Raw genomic sequence first — 13,844 nt, forward strand, 5'->3', positions numbered from 1 at the left:
TAATAATTTTATCAATCTTGGAACTGGTTTGACCCTGCGCAATGTGGTGTAACGTTGACAGTGGTTTGGGTCTGTCGCAATGTGGTTTAACGTTGGACAGAGGGTTGACCCTGTCGCTACGTGGTGTAACGTTTAACAGTGGTTTGGGCCTATTGCAACGTGGTGTACCGTTGGACAGTGGATGATTATTTTAAATGTTACTTTACTTTTATTTCAGTCTATTTTATTTACTGTTTTGCTAAATTACTGCAGCTTTGTGCAATTTAACCTTAGTCTATCCTTGTACCCTATTGCATTCATTATTCTCCCTCTCTTGGGTGTTACTTGTTGAGTACGGTGGTTTGTAGTCAGCCTTGCTTAATTTTCCCCCACCAGAGCAAGTGCCAGAGCCTGTGTCTGAAGAAGGTTGTTCCGAAGGTTGAAGTGAGGTTCAGTCCACCGTCGAGAATGCCTGTGATGTGGAGCCGTCATCGCCAGCTGAAGCTGAAGATTAGATGGTTTAGTTTGTTTTCTTTTTCCGCTGCATTTCGATAAATAATTGTTTTTATTTGTTTTTAAGTCGTGGAACTGTGTATTGATTTGTCATAGTGTGTACTCGGGCTGATTCCTGGACCGAGATTTAATATATGCTATTGTTCAGAAATTTGGTGTAAATTTCTAGGCGTGACACTAATTAAGCTTAATAGATTCGTCTTGTGAAACAGTCTAGAGTATGATGTGGATTTTATTAATAGTCTATATTTAATACTTCTAATTGTTGTTCAAACATTCGTTGTGACATGGATAAAAAAAGTTCTGATAAACCAAACAGGCCCTTAGAATAATACCAGATTCAAACTACAACCAGTTAATGGCTCAGATGAACAGTACTGAATCTTGCACGAAACGAGGGTCAGCACGGAAAATATCAGAAACGTGCACGAATCGCTGGTTCAAACAGCGAAAACCGATATATCGCACTCGCATCAGAAAAACGACGACAGCAATGACCTGTGGATTTGCTACACGAACGGCCAGTTCGCATGGCGAATATACCAATTCCGCAATGACTCGCGCTACGGTTTAGCGGCAATGACTAGAGCTTCGGTCACGGCCACGGCCATGGCCACGACCAGCGGCAGACACTACAACAAATATGACCTTCTATGACGAATTGCTCATAACGTCGGGACAATTCGTCATTATGTCATTTCGTTTTATGACGATCGGTATGGGGTGGTAGTGTTTAGTGACGAAAATAAGGGGTTCATCACTCAAACCAACCAGAAATCATCGTAAAATAGTTCATTGACATATTGTGACAAACATTCGTTTGTCATAAGAAGTCAACCAACAAATGTCATAAGTTATTTTCCATTAGTTCATATAAAACAATAGCATTTTTTATTTAGGGCTTTTTTACAAAGATTTTCAAAATGAGTGCTCTGTTGCCCGTGTGGCAAGCATAGCTATTGTGCCTGTATAAATCCATCCCAAATAAAAATATTCTCTTTAAAGGCCAAAGAAAATCAACAAACAGATAAATATGTCACCTATTTTTCTGAAATTTTACATGATGTTGAATAATTAAAATATTACATGAATTTTTATGGCATATAAGTATATAACACTAACCAATTTCAATGCATTTATAAAGGAAAAGGTAAAACAACAGTCCCTCTCCTCTCGTGGGCCAATATGGCCTGCCTTCCTGTCCTCATCTCTCTCTTGGGCTCCCTGAACAAAATCCCTTACGTGGCCTTTGTCCCATGGATCCAATTTAGTCCAAATCAAATCCCACAAGCACCAACTATTCCCTCTTGGGCCAGGCAGGAGCCTAATCAATCAACCCACGACCTGCCATGGGCATCACTATCACACCTCTGGTTTGGGCAGGCCCAAGCTCACTAGTGCGCTCCCACCACTCCCACTGACAAGTCGGCCCTACTGGTCAGGCATGAAGAACACATATAAAGTTCATTTTTCTTCTTTTGATCTGGAACTTAAAGTTGTAATTGGTATCTCTCCCTCATAATAACTCCAAATCTAATGGGTTTTTTTCTATTTTTTATAAAATCATGATATTTCATTTAATTGCATTTTGGTAGTGTTAATGGCTATTCCTTGGATATTTTTATATGGCTTGTTTTCTACCACCTAAGTACATAATAGAAAAACATTTTTTTTCATAAAAAAATGTTAATGTAAGTTCATATTCTCAGTTATTATGTTAAAGATGAGATTATATCCAAGTTTGAAGTGCATACGAGTTCAAAATATATTATGTGGTATTCAAATCTCAAAGTTTGAGTTGAGTTATAAGAAACTATGTGAGAGATCATCTATTTGTGAACAATGTTTAGTCCTACTTTATCAAAACAATTTAAGTTTTTTATGATAGGCTTATGGACCAAAAATTTGGTGTTATGTAAATTTGTAGAATTTTCTGAAAAAATCTAGATATTATTGTAATTATTATAGGGTAATTTGGAGATAAAAGTTTGAATTGCGCATAGAAGACAATTTAGTTTCTCATATATTTGCAGGACATGGGTTAGAACAGAACATATGAGCCTTAATATAATTTTTTGTATTTTTTTGTACCCTATTAGATGCATGTGCAGTTCAATTTTGAATTATTTTTATAACATTTTAGAAATTCATTTAACATATAGAAAATAGTAAATAAGTTCCAAAATTCTTGAAACTTCTACCAAACAACTTATACGTAGTCTATTATATATTAAAATGTATTGGTGTATGTGAGATAATTATTTTTATGTGTTAATTCACAATAGTGCAACCAAAGAAAAAAAGAAAAAAAACGTTAAGCAGGAAAGGAAGAAATAAGGCCCGTTTTGCCCAAATGCCACAACTATTTTAGGCCGTCAATCACCGATCCAACGGCTCCGGTCATGCCACCAAAGTATATAATCTCGGAGAAACCCTATAGCCCCACCACCATATCCTCCCCGTTCAGCCGCCACTCTCCTCTCCTCTTCATCCCCTCACCCTTTCTCCCCTCCTCCTCGCTCACCATGGAGCTCAACACCACGGGTACGTAGCGCATGTATCCGGCGACCATGGGGTGACCGGATCTGGGGTTAGCAGCCCGGGGCCAGGTGATGGCGACAGGCCCGGGGTGTCCGGATCTGGCGTCAACGACCCCGGGGTGTCCAGATCTAGCGTCCATGGCCCCCGGGTGATGGCGACGGTGAGGCTCAGGAAGGTGATGGCAACGGCGACTACAACCCCAGCCGGAGGCACCCCCTCCCCCTCCTCGGTGACCCGACGAGTGGAGCAGTGTGCAGCGACCAAGAAAGCTCGTCACCTCCATGCTGCCACTCGTCAGCGTCGTCGTCGTTGACTCCTACTGGGATAGCTACTCCGCCGTCACGGCCTCCTCCCTGCTAGGTCGTCGTAAGCTAATGAAGTCTTGGTCTCCTCCTCTGTTTGATTGATTCATGCTGCCATTAAACATGGGCCTTCTGATTGATCATCTTGGTTTTCTAGTTGTTTGATTGTTGGTGTTCTAGTTCTTTGATTGTTTCAGTTAACCGAGAAGCCTGGCCAATTATGGATTAAGAATCAGTCTGTCCATTTATGTGTTTCTACACCTTGCAGCTATCTAAAACTCGAAATCGATTGGCTGGTTCTTAATTCTGTAGTTCTAGTCTGAATTTTTTTCCCAAGAAAAGGTTCTAGTCAAGAAACTTTATTTTTATATGGAGATCAGACAAGTGCAGTATCTGTGGCGTTTAATTATTGGATCAAGAGACAAAATTGCTTCAGGACAACAGCTATTGCAAATGCAGACAGTTGCTGTAGTTTTCGATGGTTCAGGAATTAGGACGACAGAGACATCAGGGTTAAAAAAAACCATTTCAGTAGTAACAACCGAAACCATGACATATTTTTTCTTAAAAGGAAACCCAATCCAATCCATTCATAAGAACTTCAAATATCTCCTGATATTTAGCACCTTGATTAGTAGTCATGAAAAATGGCATAGGTTCAAAAAACCCTAGGAATCCATCATCATTCTTTGTCTGTATTGAGGTAAAATGCCTGGTACTTATAGCAACAATTTTGATCTTCAGGTTGTCAAGCTCGGGGCATCCTTGTATGTTGTAGAATTGAAGAAATCTCACGGGGATCCTACATTATATAGATAGGTACCACATGAAAATCTTTACTTGATATCGCTACAACCTAATGAATCTTCCAATACAGTTATATGTGCATTACAACATCATCATCTCAATAGTTCCCTTGATGTAACTATGTTATATACCTTTGAGTGTATGTGTACTCTATATATTTGATCTTATGTATACTATACATCATGTGTGTATTTGGGCATTCAATGTTTAATTGACTCATTTATTGTAATTGTACTAATACAAATCGATACAGTAAAAATGAGATGAAAATCAGCGTCAATTGTTGTGCTTTACATGGGCCAGGCCTAAAATTTAATGGGCTGCTAATGGATACGAATATTGGGTAATGGGCTTGTTCTACCAGGTATTTGATAAACATGGGCTGAAAAAAATTTGAATTGCTAAACGGGCTAGGCATAAATCTAGCTAGGCTTCTAACTAGGCTTGGCCCATAAATAGGTTGCATATTACAAGGCCTTTAGCTGGCTGCGATATAATTTATGACGTTTTCTAGCCTCAACAATGACGAAAACCAGCGTCATAAACTAATGACGAAATAAGGATCTTCACTAGATTTGTGACAAAAAGATAAATTTTCGTCATGGAACATGATTAGAGACGCATGATAGGTGATGAACGTATTTTTGTCACGTGACCGTCACAAATTCTGAAACATGACGTATTTTTTGGTGTTTATGACGTAAATTGAACGTCATCTGTCATCAGATTTCTTGTTGTGAGGGCTACGTTCGGTTACGGTAGGTGGCACACGATGGCAGCAGTGGAGCGGCGACGCCAGTGGTGGCGATCAACGACGACCGCGGAGATCGGAGGCAGCAATGGAGTGGCGATGGTGATCGGCGGTGGCTCGGTAGCACGCACGTCGGAGGGGTGGCGACGGCTGAGATGAGAGTGTGAACAACCCCTCGTGGGTTGCTTAAATAGCGGGGAAAAGGATAGCTCGGAAAGTTCTCGTGGAGACAAGAAATCTCAGGGGGTATTTAGTTGGTGAAATGAAAATTCTTGTGTGTCACATCAAACGTTTGATCGGATGTCGGAACGGGTTTTCGGACAAGAATGAAAAAGCAAATTTCACGGTTGGTATGGAAACTACAAGACGAATCTTTTGAGCCTAATTAATCTGTTATTAGCTCATGTGGGTTACTATAGCACTTATGGCTAATCATGCACTAATTAGGCTCAAAAGATTCGTCTCACAATTTCTCACATAACTGTGCAATTAGTTTTTCGATTTATCTATATTTAATACTCTATTTAGGTATCTAAAAATTTAATATAATGTTTTTTGGTGAAAATTTTTGGGAAAACTAAACTGGGCCTCAGCGAACATACAAACGTTTCCTCATGTAAAAGGAAAGGTACAGAAATAGAGATTGTACGGACTAAAAAATTGTACGAATGATAAAAATGGAGGGAGGGAGAGACAGGGCGGCGCACGGCCACGGCATCTTGACGACGTACGCTCAGTCCACGTGGGCGAATGCCAACTTCGGCCCAAGATAAGGAAAGAAAGGTCCATGGCCGAAGAAGAAGAAAAGAAAAGGAAGAAAAGGAGAAAATGGTTGCCGGAATTTTAAATAAACTTTAGACGATTTTTATTCCTTGAAACTTTGGTCCTTTTTTTGAAATTTTTATTGTAAATCATGTAAATCAATTTCGGCGCAACAAATACAGAAAAGTATTTGCATGTTTGGATCCAATTAATTAAATAATTTTATTTTCACTCGTCTTAACAAAAAAATAATTTTTTGTTCTGTTTTTTATTGTGATTTAGGCTTAAGGGTTTCGGTGTCAAACGATAGGCGACAGCAGGGGCTGACTGTGTCGTTGCCGGTAGCGCTGTTGCTCCATGATTGAGACTGGACGTTCAGAGGCTAACCCACGTTATCTTGCTCTCTATTTCTTTGAAGTTTTCGTGTCCCCGGTGTGTTCGATGAGATTTTAAATTGGGAGGCCTTCAACCTGTGGGTTGACCCGTCGGTCTTTGGGTAAGGACCGAAGGAGTGCGACTCCGATATGCAATGAAACATAAGAAATGGTGGTTTAAAGTGGTAAGAATGGAAAAACGGTAGCTCAAAATGAGACTCATAATAGATGGTCTATTGTGTAATTCACTCATAATTAATATATAAAGAACTCATCAATTTGTATGTATCCACGTTTGATCTCTAACTTTTTTGTACTTTAAACATAATAGATAGTCTGATGTGTAATTCACTCATAATGAAAGGCGGTGATTCTTTCACCTCACAAAATGCTGCTGTCATAAAGTTAAGTTAAATAAATAATAATGTACATGTCCAAACGGAACATTAAGATCCGGCACTCTAGTGGACTTTCTGAACCAGTGAAAAGCTCAGTGATCATACTTTTAACGCTCAAAGATTCTGACGAGTTACCAATGTTTCACTTGGAAAACATTGGAGGTTAGTTCCACAGCTACTATCTGCCCTGATACCTTCAACTTCCATCTAATGCTTCTAAATTCACGAAGGCCAGAATCAACGGCTGGAACTATACAAAAGTTAGCATCGGAGTCTGTGATATACAGATGTTTGCTTTTATAGCGCTAGCAAACACTTTTACTTGAACCATCTCTTTGAGGTTCTCAGTCTTCTCATAGAATATTGTCTCTTGCTTCGGATCCATTTTTCGTCCTTATACTTTTTAAACTTCTTGTGTTGCGTCCAGAAATTTGAACAATCCAGACCGGGTGTGCATTCAATGAAATCAAGTAGATCATCTGAAGAGTTCTCATCATATCCTGGAAGGTATTTAAGGAAGGCTCGAACATCATCCCTTCCGTTAGTAGATGTACACCTCCGAAGGGTATCAGAACTGCAATACAATAAATAAAATCTTCAGTCGTTGGACGAACAAATCTATACTTTAGAACTGCAATACAATAAATAAAATCTTTTCAGTCGTTGGACGAACAAATCTATACTTTCTATAAAGTTAATGCCATTCTCTCCTCTCAAGAAGCCACATCACCTCAATTGTTTTTAGTTTTAAGATGATACATCAAGGGTATAAATTAAACCACATCATCTCAATTGTTTTTAGCCTTAGGATGATACATCAAGAGTGTAAATTGCATCTCTTCACATCATCTCAATTGTTTTTAGCCTTTGGATGATTAATCAAAAGTGTAAATTACATCTCTTCCTTCAAAAGATACACATACCACTCAAACATTTTATAACATATGGATAATTGATAAAGGCACACAAATATATAAACACATGAAAAAAATTATATAGTAGGTAAGAACTTTTTTAAAAAAAATTCATACCTACTGTATTATCACACTGTTCTTCTGCAACAACGCGCGGGGTATCCATCTAGTATAAGCTCAATGTGACAAGAATAACTGCCCTACTTACAACAAAACAGAAAACTAGTACTCTCTCAGCTTTTTTTTTTTAACGTATTTGACTTTTAGATCTAGATTTGATCATTCATCTGATTCGAAAAATTATACAATTATTAATTATTTGTTATGATTTGGTTTACAACTAAAGCAATTTTAAGAGTGACTTGTAATTTTACATATTTACACAAACATTGTGAATAAGACCATGGTCAAACAGAGATCCAAAAGTCAACAGCATCAAATAAAAAAAAACTAGAGGGAGTATTTCTAAAGGGAAAAGAGGAGCTTCTAAATTAAGACAGTACCAATGTGTTCATTTACATGAACTAAATTCAGGTTGCCAAGGTGGACTTTTGAAATTACACTACATAGTGTTACAAGTGTTCATGTGCATATGTGGCATTTCAACGACACAAAACCAATTAACAATGCAAACTTCAACAAAAACACCATGCTTACCCAAAAGGATAGTTATCTGTTCAAATAAGTATGAGAAAACTCTAAAAGCTTAATAACAACAAAAGCTAAGATCTAGTCCCTCTACATCAACCCCACCATTACCATATAAAATATCCACGAAGACTATTTTCTTCATTCTACACCTAGTTAAGCTTTTTGGAGCTTACCTGCAACCCTCGCCAGAGCCATGGCCAAGCTTATCTTGACTATAAACTTTCTGTATGTTCTTAAACCGTAATGCTATCTCTGTGGAAGATCTTCTCGGAATACAGCCCTGCACGCATGGTGCTTGAGTCAAATAAAATAACAGAAGTAATGAAATGAGCGAAAAAAAAGTACTACCTTCAAAGTGGCATCTTGGCCAGCACAACAAACTCCAGATTCTTTTAAACCATCAATAAGAACTCTACAGATTTCAGTAGCACATAGATTGGCCATCATCATCATGAAAATGCAACCTTTCCACAGAAAGCCAAATTTCATTCTTAAACAGTGAACTGATAAGGTAGCAAAATGAGATAGCATTAGCATTGCACCCAGTTCCCTGTCCCCAGGATTACCAATGGTATCAAATAAGTCATTTCTCTCGAGCTCATTAGCTTCGTAGTGTCCAAGTAAGTGGATGGTTTCTGATATGAAGTTAAACAGCTTGGAAGGTTCTAAATAATGTGTGATTTGACTGGCATCTGCCACTCTTATTTTCCTAATGCCATGCATAATCTGTAAAAAAGAGGATGCCATTAGCTTAAGTGCTGCAGCAAGGCAGATAATTCCCTCTGAAACATTCAGATCTAATCTACCCATCTCCTCCTCCTTTGCCAAAACAATGGCATTGGACACTATGCTTTTCACAGCAGTAACAATATCCTGCCTGGATTCTACATGAAGTAGTTGCTGGATTTCTTCAATGAAACTGGCTATATCACTGTCATTGGTGGGCAAGTCATCACTGGAGTGCAACTTGCAAAATGAAAGCAGTCGATTGATATCACAGGTTAGATTCTGATGAGTTGCAGCTTGTATACAGGAGTTCAAAGGTCTTGTTTCCATGAAACAAACCAATGAGCTTTTTACACTAGTAGTTCTTCTGAAAACACCTAGTGCAGGTAAGTAACTCAAATAAACATTCATGGCATGCTCAAACGCCAGCAAATGCATGTCAAGATCCCCATTGCCAACACACTTGCATGCCAGCAGTAAGAAATGAGCCTGGATAGCGGGCGAACTAGAGAGCAAGTAACTCTTTTGGAGCAACGAAAGAGCTCCTGAAAAGCCTATTTGTGGAATTTCCAACTTAGTCTTCACTGACCATGATAGCGCGCTCAAAAACGACTCCTCATCTTGCACCGCTGAAATGAAGTGGTGGGACATGAGCTCCAGGACGAAATGGTTCCCACCACGGCACACAGAACCCACAGAGGCGACCCTTGAGTGTTTCGGCATGGCAGCATTGGCCACAGTAAAGTAACTCATCAGTTGGTTGCAAGACACAATATTCTCAAGGAACACCTACAAGAAGTACACGAAACAAGATGGATTTTCAACAAAATCTCTATCAGTTGTCATATGTCAATTGTCACCTATTCGAGGGGAAAATTAAACCAGTCAAGTTAGTTGCGTTTGTAAGGAAAGGATAATTTTCAGCTGTATCCCTGATAATGACATTACGGATTCAGAACAAACGAAAGCAACAGAGAGCGTACCTCAAGAGCGGGGAGTAGCGAGGGGCCAGGGTTGCGGGAGAGGATACCGCGGAGGGAGACGAGCAAGCTGGTGCAGCGGCGGAACGCCAGGTCGGAGTCGGCGGAACTAGGCAGCGACAGGAGGCAGAGGCGGAGAAGCTGAGGGAGGTCAGCGGGTGGCGGGGCGGAGCACGAGGTGGAAAAGAGGTCGAGACGTGAGAGCTCGTCGAAGGCGAGGTCAGACAGGCGCCGCGCGCCCTCCAGCTCGCCGGCGCCGGGCATTTCCGGGCCAGCCTAAACCCTAGGATTCGCCGAGGACGGAGGAGAAGGGAGCGGGAGGTGTGGTTGCCTCGGCGGCGAACGGGTTGTGCCGAAGGCCTAGTTTTATCTTTTGGGACCGGCCCCGCTAACCTATTTGGCGCGCGTGTACTCGGCCCACCGGCAGCACGCGCGAGATGTGATTTTTTATGGGACTTCTTATTTTTATATTTCTTTTGATAAAAAAATTAAAAATAGCAAATCTAACCTCTATAATGCTCGGTCGCAAAATATAAAACACACACTAGCTCAGCGTGAACGTGACATGGCCAACGACGGCTGGATAGATTGATGTGTGTTGGGGTGGCCCCGTTAGTCAGTTGGTTAAGATAATTATGATTTGTGGAAATGATGCTAACGATCTGACTACCATCACGGTGTTGTATTGTGCCATAGTGATCTGTTTGTGAAATGGGCCCGAGGGGTATGTCGCCCGGACGAAGCATGTCATCCAACACATTACCATGTCGCATGCACTCGCCCCGACCAAAGGCCTTCATCACGGAGGCCGCCCGAGATTAGCGTGGCCCGCTATTAACGCCAGAAATTTAGATTTAGCCGCCGGAGAGAAAAGCGAGGGAAAATAACCGAATCGGATAGGAATTAAGGCAATCCGACTAATTAGCTAAAGATAGAATTGGATAAGGCCGATGGAAAGCGAATCGGATCAGGAGATGAGTCCGATTGGGCCCAGAAATGATGCAGATAGATTCGGGAAAGAGTACAATCTACATAAGGCAATATTTGTAAATATTAGAGTTTGTTTTATGCAGTTGCTTTAAATAGAGTCTCTGTGTAATAATTTAGATAATAGATATGGGTACGTATCCGAGTCTGGTTAGTTTCAGGGTATAAATACAACACCTCGTAGTCTGTAAAGTTATCAACAATCACATGATCAATACATCTTTCGGCGCATCGCCACAATCTTCGACAAACGAGTTCTTGGCGCGAGATTTGTCAGCTTCGCAATGTGAATTTGTAATTGTCAACCCATCGGATCCGCTAGATAGAACTGTCTTAATTGGGTTCGATCTTCTATCTAGTTTATTCAATGGTTTATCGGAGGCTTGCTGTTATCTCGATCTATTCATTAGTTTGGAGTAGTGGTTCGTCCTTGATCAAGGTTTATGAGAGTACTTTGTCACATTTGTCAATATGAGTTTGGTTCTCATGGCTCTGTCTCGCTTTAGTTCAATCAATCTTGTTTGCTGAATTTATGTTCATAGATTAGATCAAGTGTTCATATATTCTTTTTGCTTGAGTTCTAGGTTAGCATGGGCATGCGTGCAGTTATTTAACATTGTTACATGCTAATAATTAGTCTAGTAGTCGAGTTTTACCATGTTTGATTTACATCGAAGTTATTCAGCTGCTGATTAGACGTGCGATAATCACTAAATCAGGCCGATCGGCTGATTAATCTTGAAATTGCCTCAGTTAAGTCAGATCTTTCAAGAGAGATTACTTGATTGACTTGTTTAGTAATTATCATATGCATAATTCAGCCAATAAGGTATTTTAAACTTTTATATCATGAAATTCCTGCAAAGCCGAATGACATAGTCCATCGGCTAGGATCCTAAAGCAATATCGATTATCTGGCCGATATAATCTTTGGGTTTAATAGTTTACCCATGTTTTTTTATATCTTGGTAGTTACAAGATCAAACTGACTGGCACGTTCCCATTCTCTGAGAATTTATGTCCTGCATTGCAGCTGTCTTGAATTGACTATTAGGCATTCGTGTGTGACTGTCACGTCGAGAAATTTCTCACATAAATTTCTGAACTAAATATGTATTAAAAACCCTTGTCCAGGACCACCCAGGTACACAAATAGACAATATTTGATTATATAACCATCGTTGTTAGAAACAACTAAAAATGATTAAATACTCTAATGATATGCAGCGGAAAAGATAAAGTAGACTAGCTTTAGCGTAGCACCGCTCTAGTCCACAGGCAACATCTGGGCGGCGGACAGCTTTACTCCTGAGAGTTACCTCCATCTAATTCACACTCTACCTCTAAAGGGGGAAATTATGCAAGGTTGAGTACAAACCACATACTCAACTAGTAGCATGGAAAAGGAGTAATAAATGATGCATTTGATCACAAAGATAGGCTAGGGTTATTTGCATAAAGCAACATTTAATAAATACCAGTGATTGAAATTGAATAACATAAATAAATATGTAAATAAATACTTGTAAGTACCCACATCTCTGTTCAACGTTACACCACGTTGCAACAGGCACGGTAACATTGCGATAAGGGTAATTTCGTTGCAATATTGAGCAAGCGCAACAGAGTCATGGCGTTGGGAGGTGTTGCAAGTGCGACCGTTGCAATAGCATATTGCATCATTGTTGCGTAACGTTGCAATACATATTGGGTTTCGGAACGACATGTAGTGTGGCAATGCTTTCAAAAAGCAACGATTGTTGGTGTTGCATGAGTGGCATTAGCAACCATAGTCGTAATGGCTATAGTTGTTGTTGCAACAATATCTAGTGGTGGCAATCAAGTAATATTACAATACATGCGTGTGGTAGTAATGCCAATTATCGCCACACTATCTGTTGGTAGCTATTACAAGCATGGTGTTGCAATAGCCTTAGTGGCTATCCCAACGAAGGTGAGTCGTTGGTATATGCTTTAGGTGTATCGCAAGGAGGTTGCGGTCATCGCTAAACGACGAAATGATAACACAACAAGGTTTGTGGGCGTCGCTATAGACATAAAGGGTAACACAACAAAATAGGAGTCATCGCGATATCAACACCGTTTGTGGCAACATGTATGAATTCGAGGCTACATACATAGACACGAATGGCAACGAACTAGGAGGTGTTGCTACATGTTTAAGGCAATTGCAACCAAATATTAGTCGTCATTATATAGTGTTATAACAACCAAATGTAGCATTATAACACCATGGTCATGGCAATAGTTAATTATGGCCTAACTAGAAATATTTATGTTGCGAATACTATAAAAATATTAAATTGGTAATGCAACCAAAATCTTTCACAAAATAGAGTATTAATAATAAATCAATCCATCATGTCTTACAACCCATCCAAATATCTAGCTCACTAGTAACAACACATTAAAACACTAGTGGGATACCTATACCGGGGGTATCCGGAGACTATACAAATATGTACGGTCAACGGGGTACCGAAAAGAAAGGAGAATATATCTGTATGGTGTCGGCTAAGAGTCCGGTGCATGTCGGATTGCATGCCATGTACTTCGGACCCGAGCCATAACCGAATTGAGATAGATCTTAGTCATACTAGATTAGGACTCTATCATATCTGTAATCCTTCCCCCACTATATAAGGGGTACGCGGTGCCCCTCTTGAGGGCAACGGAGATCCATCTGCGCAATACAATAGCCAAGCAGGATTAAGGTATTATCTCGCCACGTCGAGAGCCTGAACCTGGGTAAACTCTGTCCCTCTTCATCATTAACCATCCAATTCCGAGCTTGGTAGCCACCCTATAAGTTTATTGCCGGCATCAAACGTCGACAGTTGGCGCGCCAAGTAGGGGGTGCGCTATCTTTCTTTCTTTTTTCGATCTAAAGCTCTTTTCAGCGAAGTTCGATGGACTTCAACTCGAACATCATGAAGAGGAAGTTCCCACCGGGCTCGACCTTCAAGTTCGGTGGCATCAGACTTCGGACCGACCAGTTCGGCGGATTGTCGTACACTGACTCAAGCTCCTCTGACTCGGACGAAGAAGTTTGCCGGTTCGAGCCCAACAAAGAGGCATCGGGTTAGACTCAGATCCAATATGCGTTGCACGACACCGAGATGCTTTCACCTAGCTTGA

The 13,844-nt window shown here is 40.3% G+C and overlaps 1 protein-coding gene across 2 annotated transcripts; it reads right to left on the reverse strand.

The window, feature by feature from the left end:
* Nucleotides 1-6,268: 6,268 nt before the first annotated feature.
* LOC102700495 lies at nucleotides 6,269-10,067 on the reverse strand. 2 transcript variants are annotated; one of them, XM_006647254.3, is made up of 4 exons: nucleotides 9,702-10,067; nucleotides 8,341-9,507; nucleotides 8,166-8,272; nucleotides 6,269-7,001 (listed from the first exon to the last, which is right to left on the reverse strand). In XM_006647254.3, the coding sequence occupies exons 1-4, from the start codon at nucleotides 9,960-9,962 to the stop codon at nucleotides 6,746-6,748; spliced, it is 1,791 nt and encodes a 596-aa protein (XP_006647317.1). In that variant the 5' UTR covers nucleotides 9,963-10,067; the 3' UTR covers nucleotides 6,269-6,745. The 2 variants fall into 2 exon arrangements, with proteins under 2 accessions (XP_006647317.1, XP_040377360.1); XM_040521426.1 differs by lacking the exons at nucleotides 6,269-7,001; nucleotides 8,166-8,272 and having other exon boundaries at nucleotides 8,400-8,456.
* Nucleotides 10,068-13,844: the final 3,777 nt, after the last annotated feature.

The sequence above is a fragment of the Oryza brachyantha genome, chromosome 2 (genome assembly GCF_000231095.2).
Source record: "Oryza brachyantha chromosome 2, ObraRS2, whole genome shotgun sequence".
In the NCBI taxonomy this organism is placed as follows: domain Eukaryota; kingdom Viridiplantae; phylum Streptophyta; class Magnoliopsida; order Poales; family Poaceae; genus Oryza; species Oryza brachyantha.